The 18,224-nt window shown below is 29.1% G+C and overlaps 2 protein-coding genes across 2 annotated transcripts; both read right to left on the reverse strand.

Annotated features, from left to right (window-relative positions):
- Nucleotides 1-2,072: 2,072 nt before the first annotated feature.
- LOC135952549 (tenascin-N-like) lies at nucleotides 2,073-3,265 on the reverse strand. The gene is made up of 4 exons (XM_065502551.1): nucleotides 3,204-3,265; nucleotides 3,029-3,127; nucleotides 2,338-2,961; nucleotides 2,073-2,269 (listed from the first exon to the last, which is right to left on the reverse strand). Exons 1-4 carry the CDS (start codon nucleotides 3,263-3,265, stop codon nucleotides 2,155-2,157), a joined length of 900 nt encoding a protein of 299 aa, XP_065358623.1. The 3' UTR covers nucleotides 2,073-2,154.
- Nucleotides 3,266-7,617: 4,352 nt separating this feature from the next.
- On the reverse strand, nucleotides 7,618-17,151 carry LOC135950395 (fibroleukin-like). Its single transcript, XM_065499941.1, has 8 exons — nucleotides 17,108-17,151; nucleotides 15,973-16,071; nucleotides 15,737-15,795; nucleotides 11,835-11,895; nucleotides 11,660-11,758; nucleotides 10,969-11,592; nucleotides 10,853-10,900; nucleotides 7,618-7,726 (listed from the first exon to the last, which is right to left on the reverse strand). The coding sequence occupies exons 1-8, from the start codon at nucleotides 17,149-17,151 to the stop codon at nucleotides 7,618-7,620; spliced, it is 1,143 nt and encodes a 380-aa protein (XP_065356013.1).
- Between the last annotated feature and the right edge of the window lie 1,073 nt (nucleotides 17,152-18,224).

Here is an 18,224-nt window from a genome sequence, read left to right on the forward strand (position 1 = left end):
ATAACAATTGTTAGAAAGATTAGTTTACGCAGAAGATATTTTATTTCAAATGTACAAAAAATTGTATCTAATTCAGCAATTTATAACTGAAATTCCTATTAGAACGTATGAAATTTAACAATTTATATACTTAAGGCCTTATTCATAATCAATTTTTAAATTTATAAAAGGTTTATGAATAAGGCCTTTAATAATTAGTTAATACGTTTGGGTCAACATTTTTCCCTGTTAACCTCAAGTGAAGAAACAGAGTATAAAAAAGGGTATACAAATATATTTGGACAAATTTCAAAATATTTGGTTGTGGGACTTATGTGGGAGCTATGGCCTATTATGTTTCGATTGTCATAAAATATTTTAACGTGATTTTTATGTTCTTATATGAGAGCTGTGGCCAATTATGGACCAATACTCACAAAATTCAGTATTATTATTTTTGAATACAAATTACTGATCTGTGTACTATTTTGGTTTAATATGTGGAAGCTATGACCTATTATGGGCCTAAGTATTTGACGGCTATTTTTGTAGAATTTCATTTAAAAAACACTATTAACAAGAGTGGACCTTATGTGGGAGATATGCCGAATTATGGACCAATATTTAAAAAATCTTGTAGTACGATTCTTGGGTACAAATTACTGATCGGTGTAAAATTTTGGTTAAGTATAGATTTTTATGGATATTTGTGCAGGTTAATGTGTTTTCCTGAAGTGGTTCTTATATGGAAGTTATGACCAATTATGGGCCTATCATCTTAAAATTTGGTACGTCGATTTTTGTATATTGAATAAATTTGTTTTGAATTTCAACCTGACCGATATTTACAAAATCCAGTAGTATGATTTCTAAATATAAACTACGGATCTGTGTGAAATTTTGTTTTGATATTGATATTTTTTAGATATTTATGTAGGTTATTGTGTTTTTCGGAAGTGGTCCTTATATGGGAGCTATAACCAATCTTCATAGAATTAGGTACAGCAATTTTGGTATATATGGGGATTACTTATGTCGAATTTCAACTTGATAGCGACATTAATAAGACATTTATGCTTATTGAACAGATTTTCGGAAGTGTACTTTATATGGGGGCTATGGTCAAATATTTGCCGATCTACGAAAAATTTTTAATATAATTTTTTTATCACGAAACTTATTTTTGTTGAATTTTATATGGATATTCCTATTCTGTAGGCATTTATAGATCATAGAACCATATTTCGGGAAGAAATTTGTATGGGGGCTAGGAGAAATCTTGGACCGATTCTTATAATTTTCACCAGAGTTACTCCTTTTATAATAAAAGTGACGAGTGCAAAATTTTATGATATTAGCTGCAATATATTTACAAAAAAATGTCCAAAAATATGTGAAAATTATCAATTTTTTTTTAGGTTGTCCCACATTTTAATTCATAACTTTGGTTTCACTGTACCGATTTCGCTGATTTTCAATACCAAACTGCTTAGGACAATAGTAAACATTTTTCTTGCACTCTACTAAGTTTGTTGGCGTATTTTGGACGTGATCATGTTTTACACAGACGGACAGACAGACGGACATGGCTCAATCGACTTAGAATTTCATAAGGATCAATAATATATATACTTTGTTGGGTCTCAGATGAATATTTCTCAATGTTACACACGGAATGACAAACTTATATATACCCTCATTCACCACTTATAGTGGTGGAGGGTATAAAAACGTTTAACTAATTTTAAATCCTGGAAAAAAACTGTTTGAGAGACCATTTCCCATTCATCAATATTTAAGTGTATACACCAAAATTCTTGGTTTTTAGATTAGATTAAGAAAATCGACTTGCAGGAAGAAATTTCGAAAAAAGTGTAAAAATTGAGACAGTCTAACGGACATATTTTACAGCATCATGAATTAATTCCAACTACATATAAGGAATAATAAAATCATGAATTTTTAAATATTTCTCATCACTATTATATGATGCTGATCAAGTACTTAAGAGTGCTATATTATATGCAATATTATCATATTGTGAAAGAGCAGCTTAGTGAAAAGGTGGCTATTAAATGAAATTAATATATTAGTTAGCGTTTATGAGTTGTGCTATTGCATTTATATTAGTTTCTACTAATATTAACAAACTTTATTTAAACGTAATTCAAATATTTAAAAACTTCGTATCATAAAATTCATAATTTTAAAATAATAAACCCTATATTCGGGATCTTCCCACCTTGCACCAGTTAATACTTCGGTTTCTGCATATGTACCAGTAGGTTCTCTGAAATGTAAGCATTAACCATTAATTGTTAGTATTGTTTAACAAAAATTTTAAACCAAATAACTTACGTATATCCACAATCACTGTACCACCATCCACCGTTAATATCAGCGGCACAGTTGCGAGCTGCCGATTCGTCATTATCATTATCGAAGGTGCTAAATTTCGTATGCAACAAATCTACCATACCATCTCCAGAAGTGCCATTATATGTGCCTAAAGATTTTAGTTTGTATAATTCAGTGGCATCCCCTACTAAAAAGTTATCATACAAAGCATAATAAGGCCATCCTGTATCGTAATCTAAATGAACATATAATAGCTGTCGACCATTGTTTTCAGTAAGAGCATTTAAATTCTCCAATCCTATCCAGTACTCGCCCTCAACTTTACCAAATCCATTTACGTAGTCAGACCAAGGACGATTAAAATCTTCTGAACCATCATTGCGTCTTAAAATGTGCATCCAATTACCACCAGCAGTTTCCATATCACAAAATACCATAATTTGTTTTGCTTTATTTCCGGGTAAATATATTTTGTAATAACCACTCTTTTGAGTGCACTTGGTAGCTGCTTTGCAATCAATTGGCTGAGAGTCCGGTTGGCAATGTTCCTTTTTAAATGCTGGCAGCTCATCAACACGTACATCAAATAATGGTTTCTTATCGTAGGCTTCCTTCTCTACAATTCTAGATAATTTAGAAAGCAAACATTTTTTAAAATATTGATGGGAAATTCCATAATAAAACAACTTACTGTGCTTTGAGGTTATCCATGCGTAATTTTTCGCTGTTTTCTTTATTTTTTATTAATTCTAAATACTTTTCTTTCAAATCGATGTACTTCTTCTTAAAACTGCAATAAAACATAAAATAGAAGTGTGATCAAGCCAATTTTCAATAAAACTTATTTCATTATGAATATACAATACCTTATTTCAGACAATTTTACAGTTTGTATCTCGTCCAATAAGTTTGAATAATTTAATTGCATTTCAGATATTTCCTCTACTAGAATTTCTGGTAAAGAAAGTAATGGTTAAAAATAAGTTTTGATATTTTCTATCTGAAGGAAAATAAATTCGACCAGGCATCGGACCTTACCTGTACCAAATATAAATATGTATATTAGAGTAGGTCAATTTCTTTCTCAAACAAGCAGTTGTCAAATTAGTAATCTACGACGAATTCTAAGAATTTTTGCTGAAAAAACCATGGGTCTATATTTAAAATCGAGTTTCCCCTTTTTAATGTGAAACTTTTCTTTTCGTATCTTTATACATATATAATTCTTCTGTACGTGTGTTAGTAACTGAACTCCTCATTAACGGCTGGGCCGATTTCGATGAAATTGTTTGTGTGTGTTTGAGTGGGTACCTGGATGGTTTTGATTCACAATTGACCTATATAGGTACAATGGGCGTGGCACCTCCCGTACGAAATAAAAATTTATGATTGCATATCTGCAGTACTATTATAGTGGGAGTCTTCAAACTTTGTGTGAGCTATGGCAGAACAACGTTTGCAGGGACAGCAAGTTTTATATATTTTTTTTTAATTTACTAAAATTTTATTGAGCCTGCTAAGAAACTTGACAAAAGTGATTATGTTTGGGCTTGTTCGAAGGGACAGAGTGACAGAAAATATGAATATTTGCAAATGGAGAAGATAAATAAACAACAATTAAGAGAGCTATATTCGACTGAGTCGAATCTTATATACCCTTCTCCAAATTATACTTCAAAATAAAAATTTTAAATATTTTTAGGTAAACAAAATGATATTTTTTTTTTAATTTTTTGGAAAAAAAATTTTTTTGGATTTTTTTTTAGAATTTTAAAATTTCTTTTTGTTGTTTTTTAATATTTATCGAAAAAAAACTTTTAGTGAAAAAAAAAATCGGGTTAAAAAATATTTTTTCCGATTTTGACCCATTATATACGTCTTTGCAAAGGTCTTTGAAATATCTATCATTAGATATCCATATTAATGACTTTTTCCTTATACATCAGCCATTTGTGGACCGATTTTCTCGATTTCAAATAGCAACGGAGCCGGAAGAATTCTGGAGATATTGATGTATGAATCGTGTATGTAAGTTATTTGGAGGCATCGGAAAGTTGATTTCAACAGACAGACAGATGGACAGACAGACGGACATGGCTTAATCGACTCCACTATCTATAAGGATCTAGAATATATATACTTTATAGGTTCGGAACATTATATTGTGGAAATTACAAACGGAATGACAAACTTATATATACCCTTCTCAGGAATGTGAAGGGTTCAATAAACTTCACAAGTGGATGGTTAACGAATCTCAACCTAAGACCGAGCTTTCGGGCTTGACCCTACACTAAGTAAAAGAGCAAAAATATTTTTCTTTTAAAATTTCAATAATTTACATTTTTGATTTTCGGAAGTAGGCCTTATATGGGAGCTATGACCAATTATGGACCGAAAAACATTAAATTAGGTCGTGTGATTTATGTCTATATAAAAGTTATTTATGGTGGATTTTGTGTGTATACCAACACATATACAAAATATATACAAAACTTATTTGGAGCGTAAGTTGTGGAGATACATATATAAATTAAACATTTATGACCGATAAAGACCAATTTCGGAAGTACATTTTTATGGGGGGTAGGCCGAAAAAATCGACTCAGAAATTGATTCTAAGTCGATCGGTATACATTAAGTTGGGTGTTAGAATAATATTTTTGGGAGTTACAAACATCTGCACAAACGCATTATACCCTCCCCACTATGGTGGTGTAGGGTATAATTAAAATATGACAACCGCCTGGTGAATGTTTTTTAATGCATACAAATTGACAACTACTCTAATGTATACACTTTGAAGTCTTATAGATAGCGAAGTCTATAAATCAATGTCCGTATGTCTAATTAAATTATTATTATTCGGAAAACCCAAATAGTCTACCACAGTGGAAAATTTCTTTACACATATTTAAAGTTTCTACAGAAACTCCACGTTAAACTAACTTTTTTGACTGGCCCAAATACTCCCAGATCATGATATTAAAATATTTTGTAATATCACTGTAAATGAATTTATTCCAAGTCAAGCAAACTGTCGAAATTATTTCTTACTTACTCTGTTGGGATTCTAAATTTTTTAGTTTTCTGTCTACATTCTTCTGCTTGGCCTTGAAACTGAAAAATAATGTTTTTTTTAATCGCAATACGTTAAATAATTATTTTTACATACTTATCTGTCAGGGAATCCAATTGAGTTTTTAAATCAACAAGGGATTGCTTATCTGTATCACGCTGCTTGATCTTAGAACTGAAATATTGTATGGTTTTACTTAGTGTAAATATGATTATTATTTTAGCTTACTTATCTATCAAGACATCCAAACGAGTATTTATATCATCAAAGGATTGTTTAACAATACCAGATTTGCTGTCTATAAGTGCGTAAATGTCGCTGGGATTTCTTAAAACATAAAAGGTTTTTTTTGAATTACAAAATGTGAACATTATAATAATTTTCGTATAGATTGGCATAATAATAAAAACCAACCATCAAAATTAAATACAAAAAAGGTTGACCTGTCTCTCTTTTTTATTTTTAAAATTTTTCCAAAATTCCCTAAAATTAAACTCACTTTTCACTCAATGCATCCAGGCGTACTTTCAATATACCAATAGTATTTTTAACACTTTCTATGTGATCAAACAAATTTAAATACTTCTCGTCTATATCACTAATCTCAGAGCTCTGGAAAATAATAGCATCAAGATTACAATTATTGAAAATTATTTGAAAATTTTATTAAAATTCTTACCGCACACATTATGGTGGACACAATAATAATTAAATATTTTAAATACATCGTAGAGCGATGTATTGCTGTAGTGAAACTTGAAACACAAGTGACACATTTATTAAAAAAACTGAAAATGTGAGAAATGATAAGAAACTAATTTCGGTTTAAAATTAATTCTCTTATATTCATCGACATAATGTCAATTACACAATAATAAGATTTAATAAATTGTATACATTTATCTATACAGAGAGTACAGATTTGTTGTAGCTACTTAATTTCTTGCTTATCGAATGATTCCATTACATTATTTTAAAATTTTAATAATTTATTTTCGTGAGTGTTTTTTGGAATTGAGCTCTGAGCAATAAAAAATCGATCGCCATAAGATTAGGAGTTTTGTATAAATTTATACAGCTTTTATTTGCTTTTGTACTAATCACCATGAGTGGCAAGTTTTTTTATTCCGTTTGTAATTTTTACATTTTTCATTTGCGACTCCATAAAGTACATATGTATACATATATTCTGGATCGTTGTAGATATCAGAGTCGATTTAGACACGACCGTCTCACAGTGGAAAATTTTGGTAATTTTTCGGATCAAAAATCTGTAACTTTTGAATGGATCACGATTTTTGGTAAGATTTTTATTTTGTTGAATAGGTGGGACTTTAGGCTGTCATAAGTATTTTTAATCATAAAAATCTAATTATTAATAAAAGTTAAAAATATATTTTTTTTTTTTTTTTTTAGTTTTTGTATAAAAATAATAGTATTATAGTACCTCTAACTAACATATTTTTAGAGCGATTTCAAAATTTTACACAATTATGGAGAGGCATCGAATTAGTCTTTCTTAAATATCTGCATATTTCATGAAATTATGTAAGTTTTTGTAAAAAGTTTAGAATTTTTTTATTTTTTTTTTTCGTAATTTTTCAAATTCAACAATAGTTATTTTAATTTTTTTTTATCAAAACCTATTTTTGTCTGCACAGCGCACAGTGGGAGAAAACCCTAATTTAGTGGAACTAAATTCGTATCTTCTAAACGCTTGGCCAAATTAATTTCATTTATATGGAAATATTGCAGGCAAGGAGGTAAGCTAATAAAGTAATGCAAAATGGGTACTGCTACTTTAGTAGAATGAGCGGTAGCCGCTGCTAAACTACACTACCTCGGAAGAAATTCTATACTATTTTCAATTGTAAGAAATTATTTTAATATATCTTTCAAAAAATTTAAATTATATAAGTAATTTTATTTATAGCAAGTAACTATTTAAATCTATAGATTTTGGACATTTACCCTATTGCCGGCATAGGTCGAAATATTCATATAAAATTAAACTTTTTTTAGTTTTATTAATAAGTTTATTTTTAAAAACGAATAACAATTATTAGATATGAAATGATTTTATTTCATTATTATAAATAATTTAGTTATAATTAAACAATGAAATAAAGAGTAATTAAGCTAACTAACACTTGTTACAATTTTGTGAATTTTTATTATGAGGTTTTTAAAATTTATTTAAATTAGTCGTCTTCAGAGTCTAATGAATCACTAGGAAGTAATGGATCCAACAAAAGTTGCCTAACATCTTTCGATAACGGTTCCACTTTTTTATAGCTTGCAGATGAAGTTCTGGACAATGTTGATATAACAAAGCATTAAAACAAATATATTAATATTTACATAAAACTACAATTTACCTTATTTATATATGAAAAACGGGATTTGGAAAATACCGAAAACCCCGGGATTTAATATTATAAAATCCCGGGATTTTCAGGAACGGGATTCCCCATTTGGCATCTCTACATAAAACGCTTTGCAAATGTTATATTTTTAATCTATATAAAGCACTACCATATTTAAAAGGACTCATAATTTTAAGTCAAATTTGGTATATGGGCATTTGTTTTTAGCAACTTGTAAGTAGTTAGAATTACATAAATTTCATTTTTATATAATGTAATTACCAATAACACTTCTTACATTCAATCTTAAAAAAATAAGGAACAAATTTAGTACGAGATTTTACATCGTCCCAACGATAATAATTTCTTAAATAAATTATATAAATTCACCTCGCACTTTTTCGCAGCTAAATTTTTCACCATATGTAGTCTATAATATAGCCTTGATACTGGTAAAAATATTAGGACTGCATCTCACAGCATTAGTAACTGGCAACCTTCCGAAAATTCAAAAAGTAAAAAAAAAAAATTCTATAAGAATATGGCCATTGGTTATCACAAATATCGGAAAATATATTTTTATTTTTCTGATTTACCAAGCCTCATATTCCATCTACATAAAAAAAAGTAAAAATACAACTTAAAGAAAACCTTGTACTATCCAGCTTAACAACAACTTTGAAACCAATTCTTCATAAAAAAAATTTCTGAAAAATTTTTTACATTTAAATAGTTGTCAAAACCAAACCACTGAAGTTATTAATAAATGTTAAATATTTTTAAGTACAGCAACAACTATAGATTGAAACTACATAACAATAAATCAAATATGCGAAAGTTTTTTTTTTTATTTTGCGCCACTAAATTGTTGATTTCTCCCACAGTGCAGCGTTTTAAAGAAAATTTAATATATGTATACAAAAATGAGATACTACTTGTTGAAATAGGTTTATATTTGCAAAAGTTATTAAACTTTTTTGTAAAAATTTACCTTGTAAATTAAAAATTGTACAAACTATTTTTTTTATACTTGGTTTTTTGTTTTTTTTATTCATATACGCTGAGGGAGAAAATACTTTAAAATGTGTTAATGAAAAGTTGAATAACTTTCACAATTCTCATTCAATTCCCGTTCAAAAAAAATAAAACACCGTTCTGTTAAGAACTAAATTTACTTTATACGTAGTTATACATTTTTATAAGCTATTATAGCAAAATATGCAATGAAAAGTTACTGAACTCAAAAAAGATGATAATTTTTTTTTTTAAATTTCTGAGTTGCTCAACACTTTTGCTTGCAATTTGTTTACAGGCACCCAAAGGCAGCTGATTTTGTTATATCTTTTAGATAGTAAGTTAGGCTTTAATTCTGTGTTAAAACTAGATCGTCGGCATACGCCGCCAATAGTTAAAATCCTAGTCAAAGTAAGCCAAAAAACATTATATATTTTAAATTAATAAATTTCATATTTGCTAACATAACATAACAAAGATAGAATCTGAACAAGATAGCCTTTCCAACGAGGTATAACAATCCTAAAAAAATTAATTATAAATTTTAAAATACGCCCTTGAATATGGCATAATTTTAACTAAAAGTAGTGTGTTTGTTCTGTCTGCATTTTCGAATAGTTCTGTTGACATAGTAACTATAATTTCTGCAAATAATTATTGCATGAAATCTTAACTTTAAGATAGAACTTGTTTTGTGGTTAATTTCAATAATTTGCAAAAATCAATTATGAGATGCATTTACCTTATATAATACACTGTGCGTCTGTCCGTCTGTATATTGAAATCGACTTTCCGTAGCCCCTAAATAACTTACATACATGATTCATATATCTATGTATCCACTATAGACCCGGTCCGGTTGCTATTAAAATCGAGAAAATCGGACCACAAATGGCTGAGATATAAGGAAAATCCAGGACAATCGATATTGATATCTAATTTTTCAAAATAAAAGCTATAAATTTGAAAAAAATAAAAAACCACAACACCCAATTTGGTGGCTTTGGAATGTTGATTTCAACATACAGACGGATATCTAGAATATGAAAAATATGGAAGTTGCAAATGGAATGAATAACATGGTAAAGGGTATGAAAATAGGTTTTATAGCATTTTAGTTTCCCATTGATGTTCAAATATAAAAATATTCTGATTTTTGTGTTCTAACCCGCCATATTCATAAAAAAAATCAATCTTAAAGTTTAAAATACAGAATTCCACAGGATTTCGATTTGCAATATGGGTAATGTCATATTTATTTTCTTTCACATTTTGAGGTTTTTGCAATGGCGTTAGTTTGTAGCCTGAGTCAACAAGCAGATTTCCTCTAAACTCATTATTATCAAATCGCTCGTCTATTCTAGATTCATTAAAAATACGACAGTTATGGATACCATGTTGGACGACTCAAAAATAAAATCTGAAATTACATATTAAAATTGTTGCTACCTGCACATTCAGCCAATAAAATTCCTTCCTATTAAAATGTATTAATGTACAAACGAAATTTAATGATCTTCTATGAGAAAACACTTAGGCCCTAATTTTGTAAATCACGTCACCAAAGTGATGTTTATGTGCAAAGCAAAAACAACATTTCACACATTTTAAAAATTGGTTTTTGTTTTGTGTACACAATTTTCAAATTATGAAAGGCATATCAACGCTTGAATTTTTGTGCGTTTGTTTGGTTCACAATTTGTACATAAAACAAAAACAAATTTTTGAAATGTGTGAATTGTTGTTTTTGCTTTGCACATAACTATCACTGTGGTGACGTGATTTACAAAATTAGGGCCTTAACTTTATTTGCGGAGTGAGCATATTCAAATATGGCCGTTAATATTTTGAAAATTAAAAAACATTTTTAAATATACATACTTTGAATTATATACGTTTTTTTATTAATTTGATATCTGTACTCATAATTTTTTTACTTACACATTCCATTCAACATAAATTACAGTAATATTAACATAACTCATATATTTAGAAACTTCTTATCATAAAATACATGGTTTTAAAATAATATTCCCTTGATTCCTGATTTTCCCACCTTATACCAGTTAACGAATAGTTTTCACGATATGGACCAGTAGGTTGTCTGAAATGTAAGTAAAAATCATTAATTGTGAATATTGTTTAACTACAATTTTAATTCAAATAACTTACGCATATCCACAATCACTATACCACCATCCACCTTGGTATGCAGCTGCACAGTTGTGAGCTGCTGTTTCGTCATTATCATTATCGAAGGTGCTAAATTTTTTATACACCATATCCGGCATACCATCTATAGCAGTGCCATTGTATGTGCCTAAAGATTTTAGTTTGTATAATTCAGTGGCATCCCCTACTAAAAAGTTATCATACAAAGCATAAAAAGACTCTTCTGAATCATATTCTAAATGAACATATAATAGCTGTCGACCATTGTTTTCAGTAAGAGCATTTAAATTCTCCAATCCTATCCAGTACTCGCCCTCAACTTTACCAAATCCATTTACGTATTCAGACCAAGGACGATCAAAATTTTCTGAACCATCAATGCGTCTTAAAATGTGCATCCAATTACCACCAGCAATTTCCATATCACAAAATACCATAATTTGTTTTGCTTTATTTCCGGGTAAATATATTTTGTAATAACCACTCTTTTGTGTGCACTTTGTAGCTGCTTTGCAATCAATTGGTTCAGAGTCAGGTTGACAATGTTCCTTTTTATATGCTGGCAGCTGATCAACACGTACATCAAATAATGGTTTCATATCGTAGGCTTCGTTCTCTAGAATTCTAGATAATTTAGAAAGCAAACATTTTTTAAAATGCTGATTGGAAATTCGTTAATAAAATAATTTACTGTGTTGTGAGGTTATCCATGCGTAAATTTTCGCCGTTTTCTTTATTTTTTATTAATTCTAAATACTTTTCTTCCAAATGGATGTACATCTCCTTAAAGCTACAATAAAACATAAAATAGAAATGCGATCAAACCTATTTTCAATAAAACTTATTTCATTATCAATATACACTACCTTTTTTCCGACAATTTTACAGTATTTAATTTCATTTCAGATAATTCCTGTACTAAAATTTCTGTTAAAGAAAATAATTGTTAAAATTAGTATTGGTATGTTCTATCTGTTCGTTTGCCTATCATTTCATATTTTTTATATTGGGTGCAAGCAAAATTAATACAATAATTCATCGAACGTTAACTTTTTTAAATTTTTAGTTTTTCATATTTTTTTTTTTTAAAAAACAAACACAAACTGCGAATCCTATTGCATGTCTGCAGATACACCCAGAGTCTCTGACGGGAATCGAACCCGCAACCTGCAGATTAATAGTTCTGCACACCAGTGTTGCCAGTTTAGCCTTTTTGAGGCTAAATTTAGCCTTTTTATTTACTCTTTAGCCTCGAAATTTTGGTTTTAGCTTCGTGGCTTTTTTCTAGCCTTTTCTTAATTTCACAATAACCTTTTTTGAAATTAAAAAAGGCTAAAAATTTCGAGACTAAATAGTAAATAAAAAGGCTAAATTTATATTTGTGAACCATTTTCATTTTAATTCATTAGCTTTTCAACATACTCAAGAATTGTGCAGTATTAAAAGAACAAATAACAATTGCCAATATCAAGTGGTTCAAAATGAAATAGAGTATTTTATATCTGAAAGCTTAAATGTCTAGCAAATTCTCTTTCAAGACAAAATTGTTATTACACATTATATTCATCATTATATAATGGACAAGAGCCCCACAAACTCTTGAAGGCTTGTGATACTCGATGGCGATCAATAATCGTTAAACGTCTTGTGGATCTATGCTTCGAGTTAAAACCCATTTGGTTTTAATTTCGTCAAGCCAGCAATTCTAAAAAGCCAAACTTTTAAGTAATTAATACACTGATTATAATTTGGCGTACCATCTTTTTTTAAAACCAGTATTGCACAAAGTACAAAAAGTAAATAAATCATTTGCTGTTTTCTGATTTAAAATTCAAGGAATTTGATCCATTATCGTCGCCAATTGAAAATTGTTTAATGTTTTTAACACATTTTTCATACTAGTTTGATGAATGAGAGATAAAATAAAGAACGTTTTAATTAGTGAAGATTATGACAAAAATAATACGACAAATTAAACTAATTGAGCAATTGCGACAAAGATTACCATATGAAAACTCTACGCAAAATCAATTTTTTCCCATTGATAATAAAGTAGTAAAACCAAAAAAAAATATATTATTTCATATTGATAGTGAAAAATTAAAGTGCTAATAAAATTACGAAGCTTAAGGCTCAGGGGCAGAATATATTAAACTACAAATGGACAAATATAGAACCAACAATGTCCATTTTCTGACATGGTTAATCTAGTATTTAACTTTTTAGTACTTCCTTTAAGTAAAGCAGATGAATTTTATGAACATATTTTCTAATTTTTTATTTAAAAGTAAATATAAACCAAAATTCTTAATTTATAATATTTTAGCTTTTTTTTTGGCTTTTTTTCTAAAGCGGTTTAGCTTTTTCTGGCCAATATAGCTTCTTTTTTCGCCAGCTCCTGGCAACACTGCTGCACACTATCGACTGGTCTATCTAACCAGCAAAAACTTGCATTACCAAGTTAAAATACAAAATTTTGGCACTTCACTAGAATAATATTTTAACTGATTATTTTAACACGGTTAATAACTTACTGATATAAAAACTCATTGCTAATTAGGTTTCGCAGAAGCCGTATTAGTAAAAATAGAATATGCATAAGCACGACCAGAAAGTAAGTTATATAACAGATAATAAATAAGTCATATATATACCATAAATACTATAAAATTTTAATAATTTATATTCGTGAGTGATTTTCGCAAGTGAGCCTTATATGGGAGCTACGACCAATTATGAACCGATCACCATAAAATTAAGTCGCGTGATTTATGTCTATATGAAAGTTATTTATGTTGAATTTCATGTGTATACCAATATTTTTAAGAGATTTATACTAGTTAAAGTGATTTTCGGAAGCAGGTCTTAAACGAGAGCTATGACTAATTATGGACCGATTATAATACAAATTGGCGACATAAATTCCGTATATATACAACATATTTGGAGAGAAATGTGTATAGATAACTATATAAATTAAACAGTTATGACCGATATAGCGAAATTTCTGGATTACTTTTGTATGGGGGCTAGGTGAAATAATGGACCGATTTTAGCCAGTTTCAACAGTCTTGGTCCTTGAGCCAATAAAATTATATTTTCCAAATTTTATCGAGACATGTTCAAAATTGCTACCAGTACTTTGCGCACAAAATTTACATGTACAGTCAGACGGACGAACATCGTTTAATCAACTCAGAAAGTCGATCGGTATACTTTATGGTGGATGTTAAACTACTATTTTTGGACGTTCACAAATCAGCACAAACGCAATATATCCTCCAAACTATGATGGTGTAGGGCAGTGGTGGCCAACGAGAAAGTGCTTAAAATGCATATGTAGTAGTGAAAAAATAAAAGAGTATACAAATGGAAGGCGTGTGCTTTGCACTGAAAAAATTTTATGAAATTGTTTTTGTTTTGAGTTTACTTTGTGTTTTTACTGAGAGCATTCGTATTGCGTATGTATTAGTGAGAATAGTGTTTGGCCACCAACGGTGTAGGTTATAAAAAAGTGGATATAAATCTGTATCTTCTAAACCAATTGTCTGATTTTAATAAAATTTAACAAGAATATAGATGTTGTGCATCTGAGTTTAAGTTTTAAAGTCAACACAAAGGTGGGGCGGAGCCTCTAGGCCCCAAAGTGGGGTATCTCGGGTGTATGAAAAATTAAAGATGCCAAATTTGTATTCTCGATCCGATTTGAAAGTTTTATATATGGGGGATTTCATGTCAAGTGAACCAATTTTTAAAATCGATGTTTTCCGATCGGGATGAAATTTGCACCACGGTTAGACCTATTGGATAGTAACTCAAATACACTAGAATCCCACTATGAGACCAAAAATCTCATAAAGCAATAGACGTAAGCTTTCTTTTGAGCAAAAAAAAATTTAAAAAAGGGCCCATTTTGGAAAAAGAAGTCAAAAAAGTTTTTGATTTTTCCAAAAAAAATCAGAAATTGTATATCTTGAGTCACAAAACATTTATCTTGATATATATGCCACTCGCATCCCACTAATCGACGAAATAGATCTTAAAGGACTGGACCCAAAAAAATTAAAAAAGGGCCCATTTTGGAAAAAAAATGTTAGATTTTGCAAAGAAAAAGTTACAAAATATTTTTTTTGATAGATATCCCACTCGCATCCCACTAAGCGACTCAAAAGGTCTTCAAGGAAAAGACCTAAGCTTTATTTTGAGCAAAAAAAAATAAAAAAAGGGTCCATTTTGAAAAAAAATTTTAACAAAGTTTTTGATTTTGCAAAAAAAGTCAAAAATAGCTTGTTTTGAGTTACAAAACATTTATTTTGATAGATATCGAACTCGCATAACACTAAGCGACCAAATAGGTCTTTAAGGAAAATATCTAAGCTTTTTTTTAAGAAAAAAAGGGCCCATTTTGAAAAAAAAGTCAAAAAAAAATTTGATTTCGGAAAAATAATATTAAACTTTTTTTATTTTTTTTTTAAAGATTGAAGAAAGAGCTATCTAAACTATTTGGGACACATTTTGCTAAGAACAATAGGTAATAAGTTATATGGATGAGAAAAAACACACGTTTGTCCAAAATGTCAAATTTTGACTCCCTATAACTCAGAGAGTTCTTGACCGATCTTGTTGAAAAATTGTATAAAAATTACTATCCAATAGGTCTCCCATATATGTCCAATCTACATGATATTAAAATGCTTTACAATATCATACTAAATGAATTTATTCCCAGTGAAGCAAACAGTCAAAAGTCAAATTATTTCATACTTACTCTGTTGGGATTCTAAATTTTCTATTTTACTGTCTACATTCTTCTGCTGGGTCTTGAAACTGAAAAATTGTGTTTTTTTATCACAATACGTTAATTAATTATTTTTACATACTTATCTGTCAGGGAATCCAATTGAGTTTTTAAGCGATTGCTTATCCGTATCACGCTGCTTGATCTTAGAACTGAAATATTATATTGTTTTACTTAGTGTAAAAGTGATTATTTTTTTTGCTTACTTATCTATTAAGGCATCCAAACGAGTAATTATATCATCAAAGGATTGTTTTACGTTACCAAATTTGCCGTCTATAAGTGAAAAACAGTCGCAGGGATTTCTTAAAAACATAAATATATAGTTAGTACATACTTATTTAAAAAATATACAAATTAAATACAAAACAGGTTGGCCTGTTATTTTTTCTATTTTTAAATTTTTTTAAAAATTCGCTAAAATTAAACTCACTTTTCACTCACAGCATCCAGACGTATTTTCAATATACCAATAGTATTTTCAACACTTTCTATCTATTTAAATACTTCTCGTCTATATCACTAATCTCAGAGCTCTGGAAAATAATAGCATCAAGATTACAATTATTGAAAATTATTTGAAGATTTTATTAAAATTCTTACCGCACACATTATGGTGGACACAATTATAATTAAATAGTTTAAATACATCGTAGAGCGATGTATTGCTGTAGAGAAGCTTAAAAAACAAGTGAAATATTTTTTTAAAAAAACTGAGAATGTGAGTAATGATAAGAAACTAATTTCAGTTTAATAATAATTCTCTTACATACATCGACATAATTTCAATTATACAAATACATATATGATGTAATATAATTTAGACATTTATCTACACAGAGAGTACAGATTTGTTTTAGAAAATGAATTTCTTGCTTATCGAATGATTCGATTACATAAAATTGTAATAATTTATTTTCATGAGTATTTTTTGGAAGTGAGCCAATCGCCATGAGATAATGAGTTTTGTTTAAATTTATACAACATTTATTTGCTTTTATAACCATCACCATCAGTGGCAAGTTTTTATTCCGTTTGTAATTTATACATTTTTAATTTGAAACCCTATAAATTATATATGTATATTTTGGATAGTTATTTATAGAAGAGTTGATATAGACATGTCTGTCTGTATGTTGAAATCGACTTTCCGTAGCCCCCAAATAACTTACATATGAATCATGATACATAAATGTATCTGCTATAGACCTGGTCCACAAAAGGCTGAGATATAAGGAAAATCTCTTTATCCTTAGGATATATTCGCATTTGAAAATTAAATTGTTAACAGTTTTACCTACCCTACTTCAGTTTTTTGATAACACCGGGTCCAAATATTACCTGATATTCTCCAATGTATTTGTCAATTGCGGGATTTCCTCCATGTTACATTTATTCATCTAAAAACAAATATATTTGTCAAAGAAAAAATTAATTGAGTCCAAAGTTATATGAGGGGTTTAGAGCACAAGGGATTCAAGTGACTAATGTTTAATAATGAGAAAAATGAGGATAAAATTAATTTACAATAAAAAATGTTAGATGATATCTGGAATATTGCTTTTTAATTAATAGAGATCCTGAGATATATTTTAATCTAACACGATAAAAAAATACCATATTTTACATATACAAATACCCAAAAATTACCTTTGAAGTTAGGAAAGTCGCACTTATACCCCTTGTGCTTTAATTTTTTTCAAAGTTCTGAATTACCTGATAAGAAAACCACATAGACTCAATTTTTTTTATTAAGATTTTATTAAGAAAAGCCTTTATGGTTCTTTGTTACATTTTTTAGTCGTCATAATCAGATTCCATGACATCATCGGGGTCATCCTCACTTTGATTTTCGATTCTTTCCGGAATTTATTCCATTCTATCATGAGGAAGTGCTTTAAATCATTCATGGTAAATTGGTGGTATATAGCAAAGAAGATCCTGTAGGTTCTCGAATTTCTGGAATATTATTGTTTTGACGCTATTTTTTGGATGAAGTTGTGGTAGTAACTACACGACTCGGTCAACATTTCGAGCTTTCAGAATTAGTTTGGTGAAGTTTTCTTGCACATTCATAAGATCATCTTCGTATGAGATGATCAGATTCAGAAAATTCGTCAATATTATTTTCAGATTCACTTATTTTTAATGATTTTACGTACCAAAAAAAATAAAAAAACAACAATTATTAATATACTCGATTCTATTATTTTATGTTACTTTTTCTTTTTTGGAAAATAATCCACAAAGGTATTTGAAACAGGTGTTTTGATAACAAGTGATGGAATTAATCACTAGATTTTAGCTGATCACTCATCTGTAGAGCGATTCACTAACTTTTAACGAACCGACAATCGTAATGTTTATTGACATAAATAATCGCTTGCAGTAACGATAGTGTGATTCAGTAATTTATTTTTAACTATTGTTTAAGATATGACATCCCTACAAAATATCA

Source organism: Calliphora vicina, chromosome 2, assembly GCF_958450345.1.
Source record: "Calliphora vicina chromosome 2, idCalVici1.1, whole genome shotgun sequence".
In the NCBI taxonomy this organism is placed as follows: domain Eukaryota; kingdom Metazoa; phylum Arthropoda; class Insecta; order Diptera; family Calliphoridae; genus Calliphora; species Calliphora vicina.